Source organism: Cydia splendana, chromosome 2, assembly GCF_910591565.1.
Source record: "Cydia splendana chromosome 2, ilCydSple1.2, whole genome shotgun sequence".
Lineage (NCBI taxonomy): Eukaryota > Metazoa > Arthropoda > Insecta > Lepidoptera > Tortricidae > Cydia > Cydia splendana.
Window position 1 is genome coordinate 2,509,183 of NC_085961.1, and position 18,956 is coordinate 2,528,138.

Below are 18,956 nucleotides of genomic sequence, written 5' to 3' on the forward strand. Positions count from 1 at the left end.
CTCATTGTTATCGAAACACAGTGCTATTCGTATAAATTGCATAAACTCATTTAGCCGAATTGAGTTTTGTCCGACGTGTGTCAAGTTCCGGCGGATCCGCGGCCGGCTCCCTGACACTGCTGGGTTGCATGCATCGCAGCTATAATGGGTGTTTTTAGTTTTTAAGATATATTTCATAATATTAGGATTATTAGGAACTAGCGACCCGCCCCGGCTTCACACGGGTTACACAAAATCTTAACAAATTATACACCTAATGAATCTTCCTCAAGAATCACTCTATTGATAGGTGAAAACCGCATGAAAATCCGTTCAGTAGTTTTTAACGTTATCGCGAACATACATACAAACAGACAGACGCAGAGGGGGGACTTTATTTTATAAGGTGTAGTAATAGTGATGTTAGTTACAATGAATTTATCTATGGGCCAGTAGTTGGCTGAAAATAAAGAGTTTTCATTAATTTAGACCCAAAATAGACAACGTTCTCCATTCCCGGCCCATTTGAAAAAACACAACATCCAGCGAACTGAACGGACAAAACAGACCCTGCTTTTCTATAATGAAATTCCTTCACCAGGTTTTTGCTTTTGTTTTATTTCGCCATTCAGTCTACTTTTGTACCGTTTGATGTTATTAACTGGGAACAATTACGATGACCTTAAAGTTCCGATTTTGCTATTGGGAATCTACAAGTAATATATACTTATTGTATATATTATTCATATTATTTTAAGGTTGAAATCAAATCAAACCCCTCTCTTCCTTACCTGTAGAAGTAATGATCCTAAAACTCCATAAATTACAGGAATATTTTATTGTGTGATTACGGAACCCCGGGGGCGCGAATTTGACTCTCACATGACCGGGTATTTTTTATTTAGCTCTTCAAGCATAAAAAATGTCTATACACTATTACTACTATGTAAAAAAATCCTTTCTCCCCGTTAAAATCTCAAGCCGTAGGTAATCGTAAAGTATCAAATACGATCCTCCATCTTTAAGGCTTCCCAGGTCCCGATTGGGCGCCTTCTTTATGGATTTAATCAGAGCATTCCTCTCCTTCGTAAATCACTACTCTTTAGATTACATTTATTTGAAACCACATTTTCGTCGGAATCTTAACGTACTATTTCTTGATTCAATGATAAAATTTTACGAAAATGTAGGGAAGGACGTAAGGAAAAATTTTAACTTAGACTTCTATATAGGTAATAAAAGTCTGATTTAAGCAACTTAATTGTTTTCTTAAAGTAATATTCGGATGATGTTGTCGCATTACTGCCGATATTAGAACATTCAATCCATCAATCATTTTATCAAATAAATTGTCGCCATCCAAGTGTCACCATTTTTCGAAAATCAGCATGGTGGAGATGGCGCTATGATCTTGACGTCTTGCGGAAAGATTGGCCTAATATTGCCATGGGCAGAGCAGAGATGAGACGAAGAAAGAGAGGAAGGGACCCAATTCCCCAGCCCATCCAGCACCCAGCACTGGGACACCATTCCCAATTAAATATCTCAAGCCATAATAATAAAGTATCATTTATTCGCTGCTTTTTCAAATACAGCGAGTATTTGAAAATTGATCATGATGATTCATCAAAGAGAATGGATTTTTTATCATTATTTGCTAGCCTATTGTGTCCCACTGCTGGGCATAAACCATCCCTCCCTTCTACGCATCTCTGTCAATGGCAATATTAGGCCAATGTCTCCGCAAGAATTCAAGGTCGTGCCGCCATCTCCTTCGAGGGTATGCCGTGACGCTGCACCATGTTTGGTGCGTTCGGTAGTTTTCTAGGCTCAGGAAAAAAAATTAAAGAAAAATAGTTAAGCCTCAGGTACTTTATTAACAGTATTTACAAATTATTTGCATTGTTGTTCGGAACGCGCAGGAGTCTTCTCAAGCCGTTCTTTGATCGCTTGGATCGCCTGACTCTTCGCTTGTCTCTGCCTGGTGATACTGATGACCTGGATGGAGGGTATTTCCAGTCCGGACACCTGAAAAAATAACAGAATTAAAAATAAAATGCTGACCATAAGTTTACATAATAGATTAAGAGAAGAGATAAGAGAGAATAAAAGCTTTATATGTAAAATTTCTAATCCCTCGAATTTCCATGCGTACTTATCAAATTCTAGCAAGAAAACTAGTACAGTTGTACCAGAATCAGACATAGATAGTGTTGGGTAGGACTCTAGTCCTTTGAGTCCTCTGCTTCAAGACTCGACTCAGTTTTTTAGACTCTTAATTAAGTCTAAACTTGAGTTCTTTACAACTTGGTAGAGACCCGAGTCTCTTGTAGAGACTTGATACCTTTTCAGAGAACTCTCGGTTTTTTTACAAAAAAATTCGAAATGCATTGTCTTTATGTATAATTTGTGGATTGGGTACAACTAACGCCTAATTTCTCTACTGTTATTTAGGAAAAACCTATAAAATTGTTCATGGAGTCTTTATTCGGAGGCTCGAGTCCTTTTGAGTTGTTCTTAACGAAGACTCAGAAGTTTTTTAAGCGCAGAGTCTCGTAAAAACGAGCTCAGTTCTTCAAATTCAGACTCAAAGGACTCGAGTTCCTACCAACACTAGACATAGATATTATGACTGTTAGTTGAATGTTCATGTCAAATTTCATGTTATTTCACAGTGTTACTTAAGGCGGTTGTCAACTAATGTATTCCATTATTATAACCGCCCAAGACAAAACCAAGACGCTCAAGTTACGGTGTAGAATGTTCTCAACTTAACCAAATTAGTTAACCCTGTGACGGCGCGATGGTCGATAAGTCGTTTAACAAGATGTCCGGGTTGCACTATGGCTTCAAGCTCAAACTGTTTGTGTAAAGGCTTCTACAAACTTTGCAAGGAACGGCATGCGATTTTGGTACCTAATTGCTGGTTATTGGGTTAAGTAATCAATCAATCGATCAAATACCGCAATGTGCACATTAGGGGAATATTACGCGAAACTCTGCGTAGGGGGCGCTACTACCACAATCCTTCACAATCTGGGCGTCTGCCGCGAAACAAGAAAATCGAAATTTCGTTGTCAAATCTCTCTATCACCCTTGCATATTCGAGCGATAAAGATACAGATAACTAAATTCCGATTTTCACGTTTCCCGTTAGGCCCTTATTGTTAACCAACCGCCTTGATGCATCAATGACATATTTTATTGTCTGTGAAATCTTGTCAAAAACAGTTTAAGGCACAGTAAGTATGTATAAGTTACTTTACGGTTTACTAGCTAGCTTAGTGCTGCACTCTGGCGGCAGAACATTACAGTAATACACCCTATTGAATGCGGTTACTGGTGACGTTAGAAGAAGCGTATGTTCTTTAGAGTTACTCGTGTTACTCGTGTGTATTATTTCGGAGCATTTCACCCGATTGTCTGCAGCAGTCTTGCTTTTTCTGAACATATTATGTAGTTACTAGGGAAAAACCCGAAATTCTGGTCCAAGTTCCAGAACAAGTTTCAAAGTGTCTAGTGTGACCAGCTAAGACAATAACAACTCAGTAGAACCAATACACCCAAGTTTCAGTGTAGAATACGCTATAGTTAGCGACAATCCAGTGGGACGCTCCAAACACAAATGCGAATATTAACTGAAACTTGCAATATTGCGAGACTATCAGACTAGACATAGTTAGTATCTATTGATATAGTAACTAGGTCTGACTACTAACGCCGATTAGGTTTTGATGATCATCGGTGAATGAGTGAGTCAGTGACGAAAACGGTTTTTTTTTTAGATATGAATAAAATTTAAAGTATAAGAGCTATGCAATTGAATTTTTTTATTCCTAACAAGTCCACTATTAACATCATATCCCGAGAGTTTTGTTTATCTGGTATATTCCAAACTCAAGTTATGAGCTTATGAGGGTTCAAAAAAACGACGAAGCGCGTCGAGAAAAGGTAGGTAGGTAGGTAGTGCCCTTACGCTTCGCTTTGCTCGTCTTGGCGGGGGCACTACCGTGCCCCTAGATATATATGTACAGGATGTAACAAAAACAGTGGGGCATATTCGGGATCGTGTTCTGATTAGGAAAAAGTAGAAGATGTATTTGTAAATTTACTTAATCACATGTTATTTCTGAATTCTGACACGGTCGGTCGTCTTAACTTACTTCTCAATATCAGGCAGTACGTGCCCTTTGCACCGACCCCCAATTGGACCAGTACTTGAATCCTTCCTGCTCGAACACTTACAATGCGCAGAGGCGCTACTGGGTAATAATACTATCTCCTTTACCCGTGCTAAGACCAACCAAGTGTAAAAGAGATGACTTTATGACATGAGTCGCTAATACCGTAAACAATAGCACATACATGGGCGTCATAACTTACTTCTCAATATCAGGTAGTACGTGTCCTTTGCACCGAGCCTCCCATTTGGACCAGTACTTGAATCCTTCCAGCTCGAACACTTTCAACGCGCAGGCGCTGTCGTCTTTAATGTCATCGTCCAGTAACGCTGAAAAAAAAAGAAATTGAGCTTATTACCTCAACTAAGTATTAAATAAATTTTGTATTAAGCAGAAACGTCTGCAAACGATACCAGGATAAAACAATAATGCTTATACAGCGCATTGTGCCGGGCGGTACTCGAACACATGTCTCCGATGATACCAGCCCGCCGCTCTAGCAACTGAACTAACGAGACTCACCCGTTGACAACGAATATCCGACCATATTTTCATAGTATGCGTATTAATGGGGCGCCTAGCGTCATCTACCATACCGTAAACTCGGGTTGCTTTGACCCAATGGAGGGTAACTTAGACCCACATGAAAACCTTATTTAAAAGGGTCTAATAAAAACATAAAGACGTCAGAGGTTAGCTAAAACCAACCTCATGGTTATTTCCATAATTACAGTACAATAATATGGACCTGGACCTGGATAACCTGGACCGAGTAAATGGCCAAAGTTACCCTCCAGAGCTAAAGTAACCCGACCTTACGGTATGCACTAAGTAATTATTTAATCGGTTTAACCAGGAAGAAAACTTACACTTAAAACGTCTTAGTTTTATACAAAGTTTGTATGCAATTCCAGCATCTCGACATATTAAATAAGGTATATAAGGCTTCATAATATAGAATATTAATTCAACACTTATACGGTTTCTGATAAAATCTCTAACCACTTTTGCTTCTAATCTCTTTTGCTGGCTATGGATGAGGTATGGCTCGGATGGCAGAGCGCTGGAGTATCGATCCAGAGGCCGTGTCGTTCAAGTCTCACCCAAGACAGTAATTTTTCCACTTTTAAATTTATTCTAAGCTTAATAGCATCGTTCGCAGACGTTTCTGCTTATTAAAAATTAAAATCTCTAACGCCTGCGCATCCTAAACTCACCTTCGCAAGTTATGTCGCATTTGCCACCTTTCTTTCCTTCCTTGCACCACTCGCTGCCAATCTGAAGAACAGCAAACATAAGTTAACAAACAGACGTCTGATTATTATAACAAACACGTCGATTTGAACTTAAATAGTTTTAGGTACTTGAATGGCAAAAGCTTTAAAAGTTACGTACGTACACAAATACCTATGTTTTTTGTAAAATATAGCTCAAAAATTCTGTAAATACAGTTGAAAGCTAAATGTTAGGTATTAGATTAGTGTTAGGATATTGTTAATATTGTATTGTATAAATAGTTAGTTTTAGGTTGTGCTAGCTATAAGAAATTTGTCTTTAGGGTAATATAGGGCCGGATTTTTCCGGCCGACTAAGATTACTATGTTAAAAAAAACACACCAGGAAAATTGATCAAGTTACATTTTAGAATTGTATCGATATTATTTAATACATAGTATAGTTCGTTTTTTTTAGGATTAGAATAAAGGTAAACAATCTTGACGTGGCTTTTTCTTGGAAAACACTTTTGAAAAATAAGTTACGGCAAACATGTAATAATTATGAATCATATATGATTATTTACCTACAAAAGCCCTGCCCTGCCTATGAAGCCGATGGTCTCGGTAAGGGCATTTATTTGTATGATGATACAGATATTTGTTCCTGAGTCATGGTTGTTTTCTATGTATTTATATATTATATATGTTACTGTAAAAGCCCGAAGTACGGCAAAACCTAGGTTTTACCGGTAAATCCTAGTTTTTACCGATGCCGATCGGTAAAAGCCCGAAATGTTAAATCTTACTAGTTTACTTCGGGCTCTTACCAACACCGAGATGGTAAATCCTAGGTCTTACCACGGTGACCGGTAAAGTTTGAATCATGCACTGATTCTTGAGATTATTAGATGATAATTTTTAAGAAAAAAAACCGACTTCTATGGCCGATGAAAGATTATGGTAGATGGTGCACTATGTAGAAAAGGAGGTAAAAACCACCCACTTTTCTAGTACTTAGCATTTCGTTTCTGTAAGGGTCGCAGTTCAAACCTAACCTAACCCACTTAACGGCGCATGCGGTGCGGTGTACCTACGGGGGTTTGAGCGGAAGGGGTTGAGAATCAGTGCATGATTCAAACTTTACCGGTCGCCGTGGTAAGACCTAGGATTTACCATATCGGTGTTGGTAAAAGCCCGAAGTAAACTAGTAAGATTTAACATTTCGGGCTTTTATATATTTTATTTAGAAATTTAATTCAGGCAACAAGGCCCATATTACAAATACCTTACAGACTAACATACATATGAATTTTATAAACTTAAAACTAAACACTATTTAGTCGACAAAACGGCGTGGCTCCGTTGCATCGGCTGCTTTGCATCGGCATCGGTAAAAACTAGGATTTACCGGTAAATCATAGGTTTTGCCGTACTTTGGGCTTTTACAGTAACATGTATATCGTTCAGCACAAGCTGCCTTCTTGAGCTTACCGTGGGGCTTAGTCAATTTGTGAAAAATGTCCTATAATATATATTTTTTTATTTACATTCTTTTGCTTTCATAAGTAAGTGATTTTTAAAAAGCGTTTTTTAATTAAAAGACACGTCAAGATCGCGTAGTCTTTTTCTAATGCTAAAAAAACGAACTATAGGTCTCAATGGGGTATTTAAGAAAGTAACTGATTTGGCTAGTAGTCAAATCAGTAACTTTTTTAGAACTGTCAAAACGATTTGCTAATATAGAATTTATACGAAACATTACATCGTGACGTCACGGTCAACTCGCCTAATTTTTATATTTTTATCCGATTTATTAAATAAAACTTGTGTTTAAAAATAACTCCCATCTGTGTTTTTCTAAAAATTATCTGGTGCTTTATTTCATGCATGGTGTAAAATAATTTATTTTAAATACAGTATAATACCCTATTGGATTAGTCGGGTTTCGTCGCAATTTAAACTTGACAAAAAACTGGGACGGTATTGTTTTTTAGGGTTCCGTGCCCAAAGGGTAAAACGGGACCCTATTACCAAAGACATATGTAACTTCGTATAAGACGAATAAAGTCTAAGGAAAAAACGTGCCTCGGAATTCAAGTAAAAGTCATTCTCGAATAGATGGCGCACACACCGTTAGCCTATCCTCGGCTAGATGGCGTGACGACACCGTTTCATATTTAACAATTTTAACACATAGATATCAGTGAATGAACATGGATCAAAATGATATAAAAATAATAAAATCATTTATCCATATATATAATTTTTTTGATAACTTTATACGTTTTCATTTTGAGTTTTAGTCGTGTGTCGATAGATGGCAGTAAATTTACAGTGACTACAAAATTTACAATGACAGGACCCCTCTATACTATCTATTCTTTTTGCTATTACTAAGACTTCGCTGTCCGTCCGTCCGTCCGTCCGTCCGACCGTCCGTCCGTCCGTCCGTCCATCCGTCTGTCTGTCACCAGGCTGTATCTCACGAACCGTGATAGCTAGACAGTTGAAATTTTCACAGATGATGTATTTCTGTTGCCGCTATAACAACAAATAGTAAAAACAGAATAAAATAAAGATTTAAATGGGGCTCCCATACAACAAACGTGATTTTTGACCAAAGTTAAGCAACGTCGGGAGTGGTCAGTACTTGGATGGGTAACCGTTTTTCTTTTTGCTTTTTTTTCGTTTTTTTTGCATTATGGTACGGAACCCTTCGTGCGCGAGTCCGACTCGCACTTGCCCGGTTTTTTCATAAATTCGTTAGAAGCCATTTTTAAAAGAAGAAGTAATTTAAATATAGTTCAGCTTCTTACTTGGAACAATCCGTAATACTTTCTTCGTGCAGACTTAGTGACTAAAGCAGCGGTGTTTCTATCGCTCTCTTGCTCTATCAGGCATACCCCTGAAACAAGAAGCAGAACAAATCATTTACTATTTATAAATAAAGAAATATTTTAGGACAATCTTACACAAATCGACCTAGTCCCACATTAAGCTACCCAAATAATACCCCGAACCTGAAACCCCCTGCGTCGTAGGCTGAGTCACTACTGGGCTATAACCGCGAAAATCGAAGTTCGCAAATTGCGGGCATTTTTCTCTGTCACTCTTATTACGCCTTCATTGGAGTAAAAGAGAAAGATCCCCGCAATTTGCGAATTTCGGTTTTCGCGGTAGCCGCTCTGACTCGGATAGGAGGCAGTATATTTTTATAAACTACAATTAAAAGTCGAGGCATGACAAAAAAACACCTTATCCGTATTTTGTGATTGGTAGACGTTGTGATTACATTTTATTATTATTTCCTATCTTATCTTGTAGGTAATTAATTAAGTTTTCTTATTATTTAAAGCTCCTCATACCACAATTGGGCGGCTTGTTTAAACTTACTTGACTTAATTACGTTGAAGGTAGAAGATCAAAGGACAAAGGACCATAAATGTACTAAGCCACGACGTCGTTTAGCTCTAAGTCAGCATTAAACCTATAGGCTTTAGGATTTTAACTCTAAAGCTCTCTGTAAACGACCGTTTATAGTCATATAATAATATAAATAAGAATATAAACCCTTTTTTCTACTAGTCGACTGTAATTCTTGAATTAAGATTTCTTATACCAAACTGCAATTGGGTATTTTTAATGTATGGGCTCCCAACTCAACTATAATATTCATTTCGATACAGCTTAGTCAACTATAATGAAATTGACCAATCACAGCTCACCGCGATCAAGAGGACGAAACAAAACCTTAGCTCAAATTAATTATTTTAGGTTGTATAGTAGAAACAATTGATTCATAAGTCAGAAACGCGCATGTGACACCCTTAAAATAGCAACATCCATAGACTACGAATACCACTTAGTGTTGCTTGTTAGTCTCCATAGGCTACGGTGACCAAAATCGAGAAAACAACCGTCTAAAAATTGAATTTAGCGCGGAGCAAGTACCAGGGCCACATGAGTTACGAGAAGGTGTCGTTGACCAACCCGCCGTGGGACGCGGCGGCCGGGTCGCGTACCAGAATGAAGGTATCGAGGCTGCTCGCGAATCTTAGCTGTATACTTTTGGTTTGTTTGTATGATTATACTAGTTTAAAGTATTATTTTTGTTGACTCGTAGAAAAAGTATTGTATACAATAGTGATATAATCAAGCTTTTCAATCTCGTACCTTACTTAGGCAACTCAGCAAGCTTCGTTGCCTAAACACGGTACTCGACTGAAAAACTCTCTATTATATCACGATTGTATAAAATACTATAGATTTCCCACCAAAGACCTGTACGACATCTGCTGCTTGTCAGTTAGAAAACTCTACATATTACATGCAGTCTTGAAAACGGCGGCACAAAACATTAACATATAAAACTAACACTAAGTTAGTTACCTAATTATCTACCTCTCTACTTATTATTTTATGTTGTAAACAGAAGTATTTATAATACTTAATAATTGACTGAATATTTTTTTTTTATATTAAAAGAGAACACTATAAATAATCAGGATAACGCGTTATCTATCAGAATTCATGGGAAGTCGTCGAGAATCTCAATCGACTTGAGATAACGTCTGTCATCATCTTTATCATTATGATAACAACGTAAGTACCTATTTATCTGCGAACACGTACTTATGGGGTAAACGAAACTATTTTACGCTTAAAATAGCATTTGTAAATGGTTGGTTCTGTTGATTTATATAGATATATAGATTAAATGTATTTTGAATTTTCAAACAAAATCTAGTTAAATTGATAGATAATAAGCAATTTATCACAACAAATTGGACAAAAAATGGAAATGATAAAAACTATAAGATTAAACAAAGGAGGAAAGCAATACAAAAGTCAGAAATTACAGTCAAAGTCTGACGATCGTACCCTATACACGCGAAACGCCCCTCATTAAGGCCGGTGCACACCGGCGTGCGTGTGCGTGACGTGCACGTGCGCGTGCGCTAAAATGTTGGAGCCGCACACGCACACGTCACGCAAGCGGTGTGCCGTCTCTCATAAGGATCTGTTTACTACAACGCCGCACGCGCACGTCACGCACACGCAGCCGGTGTGCACAGGCCTTTAAACGGTACTTGATCGTGACGTCACAATCATGTTGAAGCCGTCTTGAAGTATGGAAAACAAGATATTATTTAGTTTCTCTTTTTGTGCCGAATTATTGTGACATAATGCTCATTATACCTATTGAACTAGTAGATTTTGTAATCAAAATCAACATGTATGTCATTATCCCTATGCTCATTACCGTATTCTCGCAAAACAAATACCAAATTCAAACCGGTGTTCCAATAGTTGTTACGGCGGTTACACGTGAACCATAATACTGCATGGGGTAATGATATGATGATAATGGATACAATTTTCAGCGCTCGCTATAATGAACCTGATTAAAGCAAAGTAAATAAGCTAATTAAAGTTCCATTAATACGGCGACGTTAATGCTGATGAGCGGGATAGTAAAACAAAGCCGTTAACATTTAAATAGGTACTATACATACATACCATTAAGAACCTTCGGAAATATAAGAGCAAAATATGGTGGGACATTTTTAAAAGAGGGCGAAGCCAGAAAATTAAAAGGTAATAAAAAGATATAGCGAAACTTGCGACAAAAGATATGGTTTTTAACCTTTTATCTCAATTGCAGGGGGGGGGGGGGGCATTTCGACTGCGAGGTAATTTCAACTAATCGAAATATCTTCCATGTTTTATTTATTTATTTATTTAATTTTTATTGCACATAAGGAAATACACAGTACAAAAGGCGACCTTAATGCCATAAGGCACTTTTACATTATTAACTAGAGTCACACACAACACATATTTTTCGCTATCTGAACATATGGACTATATGGACATAACTCTAGTCGAAATTGTCCCCCTGCACCTTACACTGAAAATAAATGAATATTGGACATGTTTTCCTGTATTTTTTCTATCTCGCGAACTTTATTTTTTTAAGGTTTTGGTTGCATTTTGCCCTTGGAAATACACAGTCCTGTTTCCATGTGAATGTTTACATGACATTTGCCTTTGATTAAAACGTGTAAAAATTAAATATATTTAAACAAAATAAATGCGTTAGTATATATATAACTCCCTCATATTTTCATGACTGCTCGGAGCAGTCGAGAGTCAAGCGCTCTCACAAAAGAGTTAAAATACGACTGGCCAAAGGTGCTTAATTAGTAATTACCTATTGTACCTACATAAACTACATATTAGGTATGTATAGTCCCCAATCCGCATTGGGCTAGCGTGGGGACTATAGCCCAAGCCCTCTCGCGCATGAGAGGAGGCCTGTGCCCAGCAGTGGGACGTATATAGGCTGAAATGATGATGATGATGAGGTAAGTATAATTATATTCAACCGCTTTGTATGTAATGTAATTCGCAGAATCGTTATTATTGTAAAAATCGAGATTAGACAAGGTGATGAACCCATTATTCTACTATCATTCACGGGTTTTCCTCGTGGACGTTATTACTGACGCTTGACGAGCGAAGGCGAGTCAATTTGATCAACGTTCAATCACACTCGTCGTCTTTATTCCCTGATAAAATAGGGACAATAGGGTTGTTGACACATGTTGAATTGTATAACTAAATCTAGTTAAATAGATAGAAAATGAGCAATTTATCACAATAAATTGGAAACTTAACCATCATTTGTGACTTTTGTATTGCTTTAAGACAATGGGTCCCATACAGACATTTGATCCTAAAAACAAACCTGATCGATTGATACCATTCATAAAAAAAATCAAATACCCTATTCTGTCATTTTCATCTAAAAAGTGTTTTTTTAGTTTATTTTTTTTTTAATTGATATGCGAATAAATAAATTCATAATAATATGGTAAGGTTATATGGGCCTTGTTGCCTGAATCAAAATTTAAATAAATCAATATTACTCTGACATACAAGACCTTGACTTTGACTCGCCCGACGCATGACAATACAGCGCCATGCTACATGACAATATTGCGTTCCATCGTCACGCCTCCGCCGCGGGTTTCCCCGTATTCTATTGTCTCCCTTGAATGATGTTTTTTAAACCATGACGAACAAGTTACTGATCGTAAAGGGATATAGCCTATGGATACTTACCTCTTTAAACGCTGTTACAAGGGAGTTGGTTACACATTATACTAGCTTTTACGAAGATAAAAACGGACAAGTGCGAGTCGGGCTCGCCCACCGAGGGTTCCGTACTTTTTAGTATTTGTTGTTATTGCGGCAACAGAAACACACCATCTGTGAAAATTTCAATTGCCTAGCTATCACGGTTCGTGAGATACAGCCTGGTGACAGACGGACGGACGGACGGACGGATGGACAGCGGAGTCTTAGTAATAGGGTCCCGTTTTTACCCTTTGGGTACGGAACCCTAAAAAACTATCCTATTTCCTTCCTCGGGCCTCAAACTATCTCCATACCCTTGTAAATCGGTATACAGCCGAGAAATGTGAACAGGTAACAGACAGACAGACAGAGTTACTTCGCATTTATAATATTAGTATAATTAATAGGGATTCACTGTGTCTGAATTATAGTTTTATCGAATGTTTTTAAAAAGATAAATTTTGTTTGGTAATATAACGGGAGGTACCTATTTATCAGTGGCGGCGCGACTGGTACCTATCCCACACAATACTGTGATGTTTTTTTTATTATTAATAGACTTTTTTACTTATCTCAAACTCTCAAATTTTAACTATATCTCAGAGTATTTAGTATTTACTTAGTCACACTCACAAAGACGGGTCTTAATTATGTTAGATATGATAATTTATTATTATTTACAGAGACATTAATATTATGTAAGCGCACGTATATAATTGCAGATTGTTTTTTTTCTCTCAATAGGTACTTTATGTATTTGCTCTCGCAAAGCGTCATCTTATAATATTTTTATTGCCGGCGAAGCAAATAATATACTTGATAACAATAAATGCTAAGTGCAGTACCTTCAACACAATTTCATAATTACTTAGTCATTATACTCGTCTTTTAATTATATTCATATTACTAGCAAAAACATAATATATGTTTAATTGTTTACCTATACGTCCCACAACTTTACTGTGCTCGTGATATACTACAAGAGGTATTAAATAATACAGAGGTCGCGTTTTGTATTAACATTGAGATTTTACAATGTATTCCAAATAACCACTAGGTACTCTTATGTCAAAACGTTAGATAAATTGGAATACCTAGAATCAATTTCGTGGACCATCCGTAAGCGAGTCGTTTCAATTTCAATTTCGCTGCTGGAAATATTCCCTAAACACTTATCTGCTTCAGACGAGTATAAAAGTCTGCATATTTTGCTAGTAAGGTGTATTGGGGTTATTACGATAGTTTTTCAGATACAGACAGTAGTCACAAGTTACGTGATTATAGATACTACTGATGTGATGTGTTTTATTTATTTATTCAATTTGATTAAGCTTTTTTTAATAAATAACTGTTTAAATAATAATAATTGTGCTTTCGGGGATGGTATCCGCCACGTGTATTCCTTGCTTTTTTATATTAATTTGTTATAAAGGGCCTGTGAGATGTTGGCTTCGGCCCCACGCACGCCTCCTAAAGGTCCGGGACCTAGTGTTGTGAATAACGCTCTTTTCGAGGCTTAAAGACTCGAATCCTTAAGACTCGAGGCTTAACGCCTCAAAGGCGGCAAAGACGATTTCTTACATCCATACGCGTAAAATAAATAAATACAATTCTCAAATATAGTCGAATCTTCAAGACTTACGAGTTTTGAGGGCTCGAGTCTTTAAACCTAAAAATGAGCGTTATTCACAACACTGCCGGGACCCCGTGGTGCCGAGATATATATACATAATAAGGGCTACAAATATAATGACCACCAAAAAATACTTTGGTACCCTAAATAAAAAAATCATGCTTACCAAAAAAAATTACTGAACACCAAAAAAATAAGGCCTAAAAATACAAAAGTACCACCACTTTAATTACGACTGCACTTCAAATTGTATTCAAATACCAAATATATTGAATGATCACCAAAAATCATTAATGATCACCAAATCTTGAAGACCAAATTAATGCGATATTTTCACCTAAATAAACCACTATGATTACCAAAAAATTTATACATATTACCAAATAAAGTAAACTGATGCCAAAATTACTAGCCCCTCCCGCTCAACCCCCCATAGCCCGCACCGCATACCTACCTAACCTAATCTACTTTTCTAGTAGCATTTCGTTATGCTACTAGAAAAGTAAGTTAAACTGCTATCAGTTAAGTGGGTTAGGTTAGGTTAGCACTGCGACCCTTACAGAAACGAAATGGTACTAGAAAAGTAGGTTAGGTTAAGTTTCAACTGCTACCCATACAGATACGAAACACTACTAGAAAAGTGGGTTAGGTTAGGTTTGAACTGCGACCCTTACAGAAAAGAAATGCTACTAGAAAAGTGGGTTAGGTTAGGTTAGGTTTGAACTGCGACCCATACAGAAACGAAATGCTACTAGAAAAGTGGGTTAGGTTAGGTTTGAACTGCGACCCTTGCAGAAAAGAAATGCTACTAGAAAAGTGGGTTAGGTTAGGTTTGAACTGCGACCCTTACAGAAACAAAATGCTACTAGAAAAGTGGGTTAGGTTAGGTTAGAACTGCGACTGTTACAGAAATAAAATGCTACTAGAAAAAGGTGACGAAGTGGATTAATTAATTTAATAGGATAACGATATATTAAATGTTTGCACATTTTTAATTAAAATGTGGTTACAATTTTGTGATCATTTACTATTTTTGCGTTTACAATGATTATTTTGGAGCCATTTGCTTTAATAGCATAGCAAGATTTAAAAATTTGGTTATCATTTTACATTAAAATGGAGTTCTAATTTTGGTGGTCATTTACTATTTTTGGGTTTACAATGATTATTTTGGTGTAATTTTCTTTAATAGGATAGCAAGATGTAAAAAATTGGTTATCATTTCACATTAAAATGGGGATTGAAATTTGGTAATCATTGACTATTTTTGGGTTAATAATGATTATTTTGGTGTCATTTCCTTTAAAAGGATAGTAAAATGTAATAAAATTGGTAATCATTTCACATTAAAATGGTGTTATAATTTTGGTGATCATTCATGATTTTAGGGTGGTAAAATAGATTTTTTTGGTATTAAATTTTACTAAATCTGGTGATCAGTTAAATAGCAGCCCATAATAAGTCATAAAAATACTCTCATCAAATAGTCTCTTAGAGAAATTCTCGCGTGGTGACTGGACCAAGGGTATAAATATAAAAAAAAATCTTATCTTATCTTCAGTTTGCTATTGTCTAGATTGCGCCGCTTACAAAATAACCCCAATATACCTTACAAGTATATTTTAGTTCACTATGCAAGTGGTCTTATTGTCTGGATCTGAATATGCACATTAACTAACATCTAACCATTTTGCAAGAAATATATGATATCTTGTTATTATCTTTAATAGTAGGTATTTGTTTGAGCAGACGATTTGTACGAGATACTAAAGATACTGATATTTTTTAGCTTAAAGGCCGAACTACACCCAGATGCATAAACGTGAAGTTCGGATATCAACTGCAGACTATAAATTATTGTTGCGGCGTCGTTATACCCGCTGTCCCCATTTGCATTGCCTCGTCACGTCATGTCAATAAAAAAAAATAACGCATTAATTAACACATTGTTTTTGTTCAGTTCAGCCATTCGAACTTTAAAAGTCTTGAATTGATTTGACATTACTCGCAGTGCATCTCACTATTGTAACAAAAAAACCTGTTTAAATATACCTGCTGTTTTTTTCTTAATTTTTATGTTGTTACCTTTACACTGTGCCTATAAGATGTCACGGCGATACAATACCGATCTATCAGTGTCGAAAGGGACGTTTTTTGGTTAAAGAAATGTCATTTTTGACACCGACATAAGCATTGTTCTAAAACGTCGTCATTGGCAAAATCCCGCCTGCCAAAACCCACAAGAGGGGAAAGCCATTTAAAAAAAAGCGGCCAAGTGCGAGTCGGACTCGCCCATGAAGGGTTCCGTAGCAGCAAGTAACATAATAAAATTGCGGTTTACGATTTATGACGTATTAAAAAAAACTACTTACTAGATCTCGTTGAAACCAATTTTCGGTGGAAGTTTGCATGGTAATGTACATCATATATTTTTTTTAGTTTTATCATTCTCTTATTTTAGAAGTTACAGGGGGGGGGGGGGGGGGGGGCACACCATACTATTCAGTTTTGAAAAAAATGATATTAGAAACCTCAATATCATTTTTGAAGACGTATCAAACCCATACGTGTGGGATAGATACCCCACACGTATGGGTTTGACTAAGTATGGGGAACCCCCAAAATTTATTGTTTTTTTTTTTCTATTTTTGTGTGAACATTTTAATGCGGTTCACAGAATACATCTACTTACCAAGTTTCAACAGTATAGTTCTTATAGTTTAAAAAAGTGGCTGTGGCTGTGACATACGGACAGACAGACAGACAGACACACAGACAGACAGACAGACAGACAGACATGACGAATCCATAAGGGTTCCGTTTTTTGCCATTTGGCTACGGAACCCTAAAAAAGCATTGTTCGAATTGGGCCTTTAGGTCTGTTTTAGGTGTATGTCCATGAGAATCATCTTCCTGCTTATCTACTCCGATCGCCGGCAAACCATAACATGACATAACCTCAAATAATAGTTGATGGGAACAAAGCCGTGCCGGCGAATTATGTAGTATTGTTATTAGAGTAAACAAAGGTGACCTTGGACATAATTTTAGCCATAACGAAACGTTTGTTGCTATGTTGTTTTACATGATGTACATATGTTTTGATCAGCTACATTGGATTCGTTAACACATTCAATACCACTAAGTGCTACGGGTTACGCTCGTAGCGCGTAGCCACGGTTTCGTCGTATGTAGCGCGTAGTCGCTACGAACAGTGTACCCGACAGTCGGGTTCTTGGTGTTGAATGTGTTAAGGTAAGTACTTACTATAGTCTGTATCTTTAGGTAGATATTTAAATAAAAGTAAACAAACAATTTGTACATTTTCGGGTAGTTATAACATTTATTGGTTAACCAACCAAATACAAAACCGCCTGGATCAGTCACTGAACGACTTGACTTTAACCTACATTATTTGATCATGTAATGCTTAAGGCTTAAGAAACCATTTGAGGGTACATTTTGTTTACTCTTATTTAAATACCTAAAAATACAGATTATTGTTTTCGTTAAAGACTCGTCATCCTCTGCTCTCTACATGGTCGTCAGAGACGCGTTGGACAGAACCGGTGGAGGCAGATCATCCGCTCCGGATGCAAAACCCTGATACTGACCACGATTCTCAGACATGAAGGACCGACCAAAGAGAGAGATTGTTTTCGTAACTCGGAATTGTTGAACGTGAAAAACAGACCTATGTATCTGGTTTCACCCGGCTTTTCCGTATGATGATTTTTTGTGGGATTGGCCGACCTGTCAACTTAGTTCTTCCTTATGTGGCTTACATTATTTACCTGACAAATTACGTACAAACGTTAAAATCACCATCTTAGAAGACAGGTGAGAGGCAATTTCTCTTGAAATAAATCACATACTTACCAATTTTGTTGTCAGATTACTCTCTAGATTTATTGCATTCATCACAGTCTTACCCATTTTGATAAACGTATGAAGGAATGAGAAGTTCGAGCTGATAAGTTAGGTTAGGTCAAGTTAGATTATTAAATACAAGTTATGTATTAAGATGCATTTTGTGTACGTATTACTAATAGTATTTAGTCAAAATATAAGTACTTCTAGAATGTTAATTTTTTTGTTCCGATAACATTAAAGAAATAATAAATCGATGTTTGGGTGTTTAATCACATTTAACAACAATCATCAAGCATTTAATCACTAAATTACTCGATTTTTTAAATTGTTATATATCATATATGTATATTATTAAAGCAAATCTACTCACAATTACTAAGAAATGTTCTCTGAAAATTAATTTTCAGCAGCTCCCTCGTTAGTTGACACCTCGTGAACACCTTAGCGTCAACGACTAGCAAAACAAAACACAGCGCTAGCACGCATCGCGCCGCCATCTTTGATGGCTGGCGGCCGACTGACATGATAGTAAACAGTGTTGAGTTATAATGAGATGCGCGAGCGCATTGGATGAGTATTCTTGAGCGTAGACGAGTGATCGCCTCATAACCATAACTCGAGGTTTTGGGTGCAGGAATGATTTACACTAGCCAAGAAAAAGGTAGAAACTAACACTATTTTAACGTTTTATTTTAACATTTGGAGCTTACTACCTTAAATACTTTAAATTCATAGATTAGTAACTTTTTTACAATGGACTAGATTATAAATATACATGAAATCCTTCCTGCGGCAAAAATCCTGGTGTATGCTAATGACATGATTGCATAGCCGTATAGATTTGCCCAAACATTGATGAAGTAATTAATTAAGTAATTAATAAAAATCTTTATTATATTACAAATGAAAACAAATTCAAAAACAGATTTA

General features: G+C 36.7%; 1 protein-coding gene across 1 annotated transcript; it reads right to left on the reverse strand.

The window, feature by feature from the left end:
- Nucleotides 1-1,836: 1,836 nt before the first annotated feature.
- On the reverse strand, nucleotides 1,837-18,557 carry LOC134801802 (lysozyme-like). Its single transcript, XM_063774409.1, has 5 exons — nucleotides 18,397-18,557; nucleotides 8,194-8,282; nucleotides 5,378-5,438; nucleotides 4,363-4,489; nucleotides 1,837-2,007 (listed from the first exon to the last, which is right to left on the reverse strand). The coding sequence occupies exons 1-5, from the start codon at nucleotides 18,548-18,550 to the stop codon at nucleotides 1,866-1,868; spliced, it is 573 nt and encodes a 190-aa protein (XP_063630479.1). The 5' UTR covers nucleotides 18,551-18,557; the 3' UTR covers nucleotides 1,837-1,865.
- Between the last annotated feature and the right edge of the window lie 399 nt (nucleotides 18,558-18,956).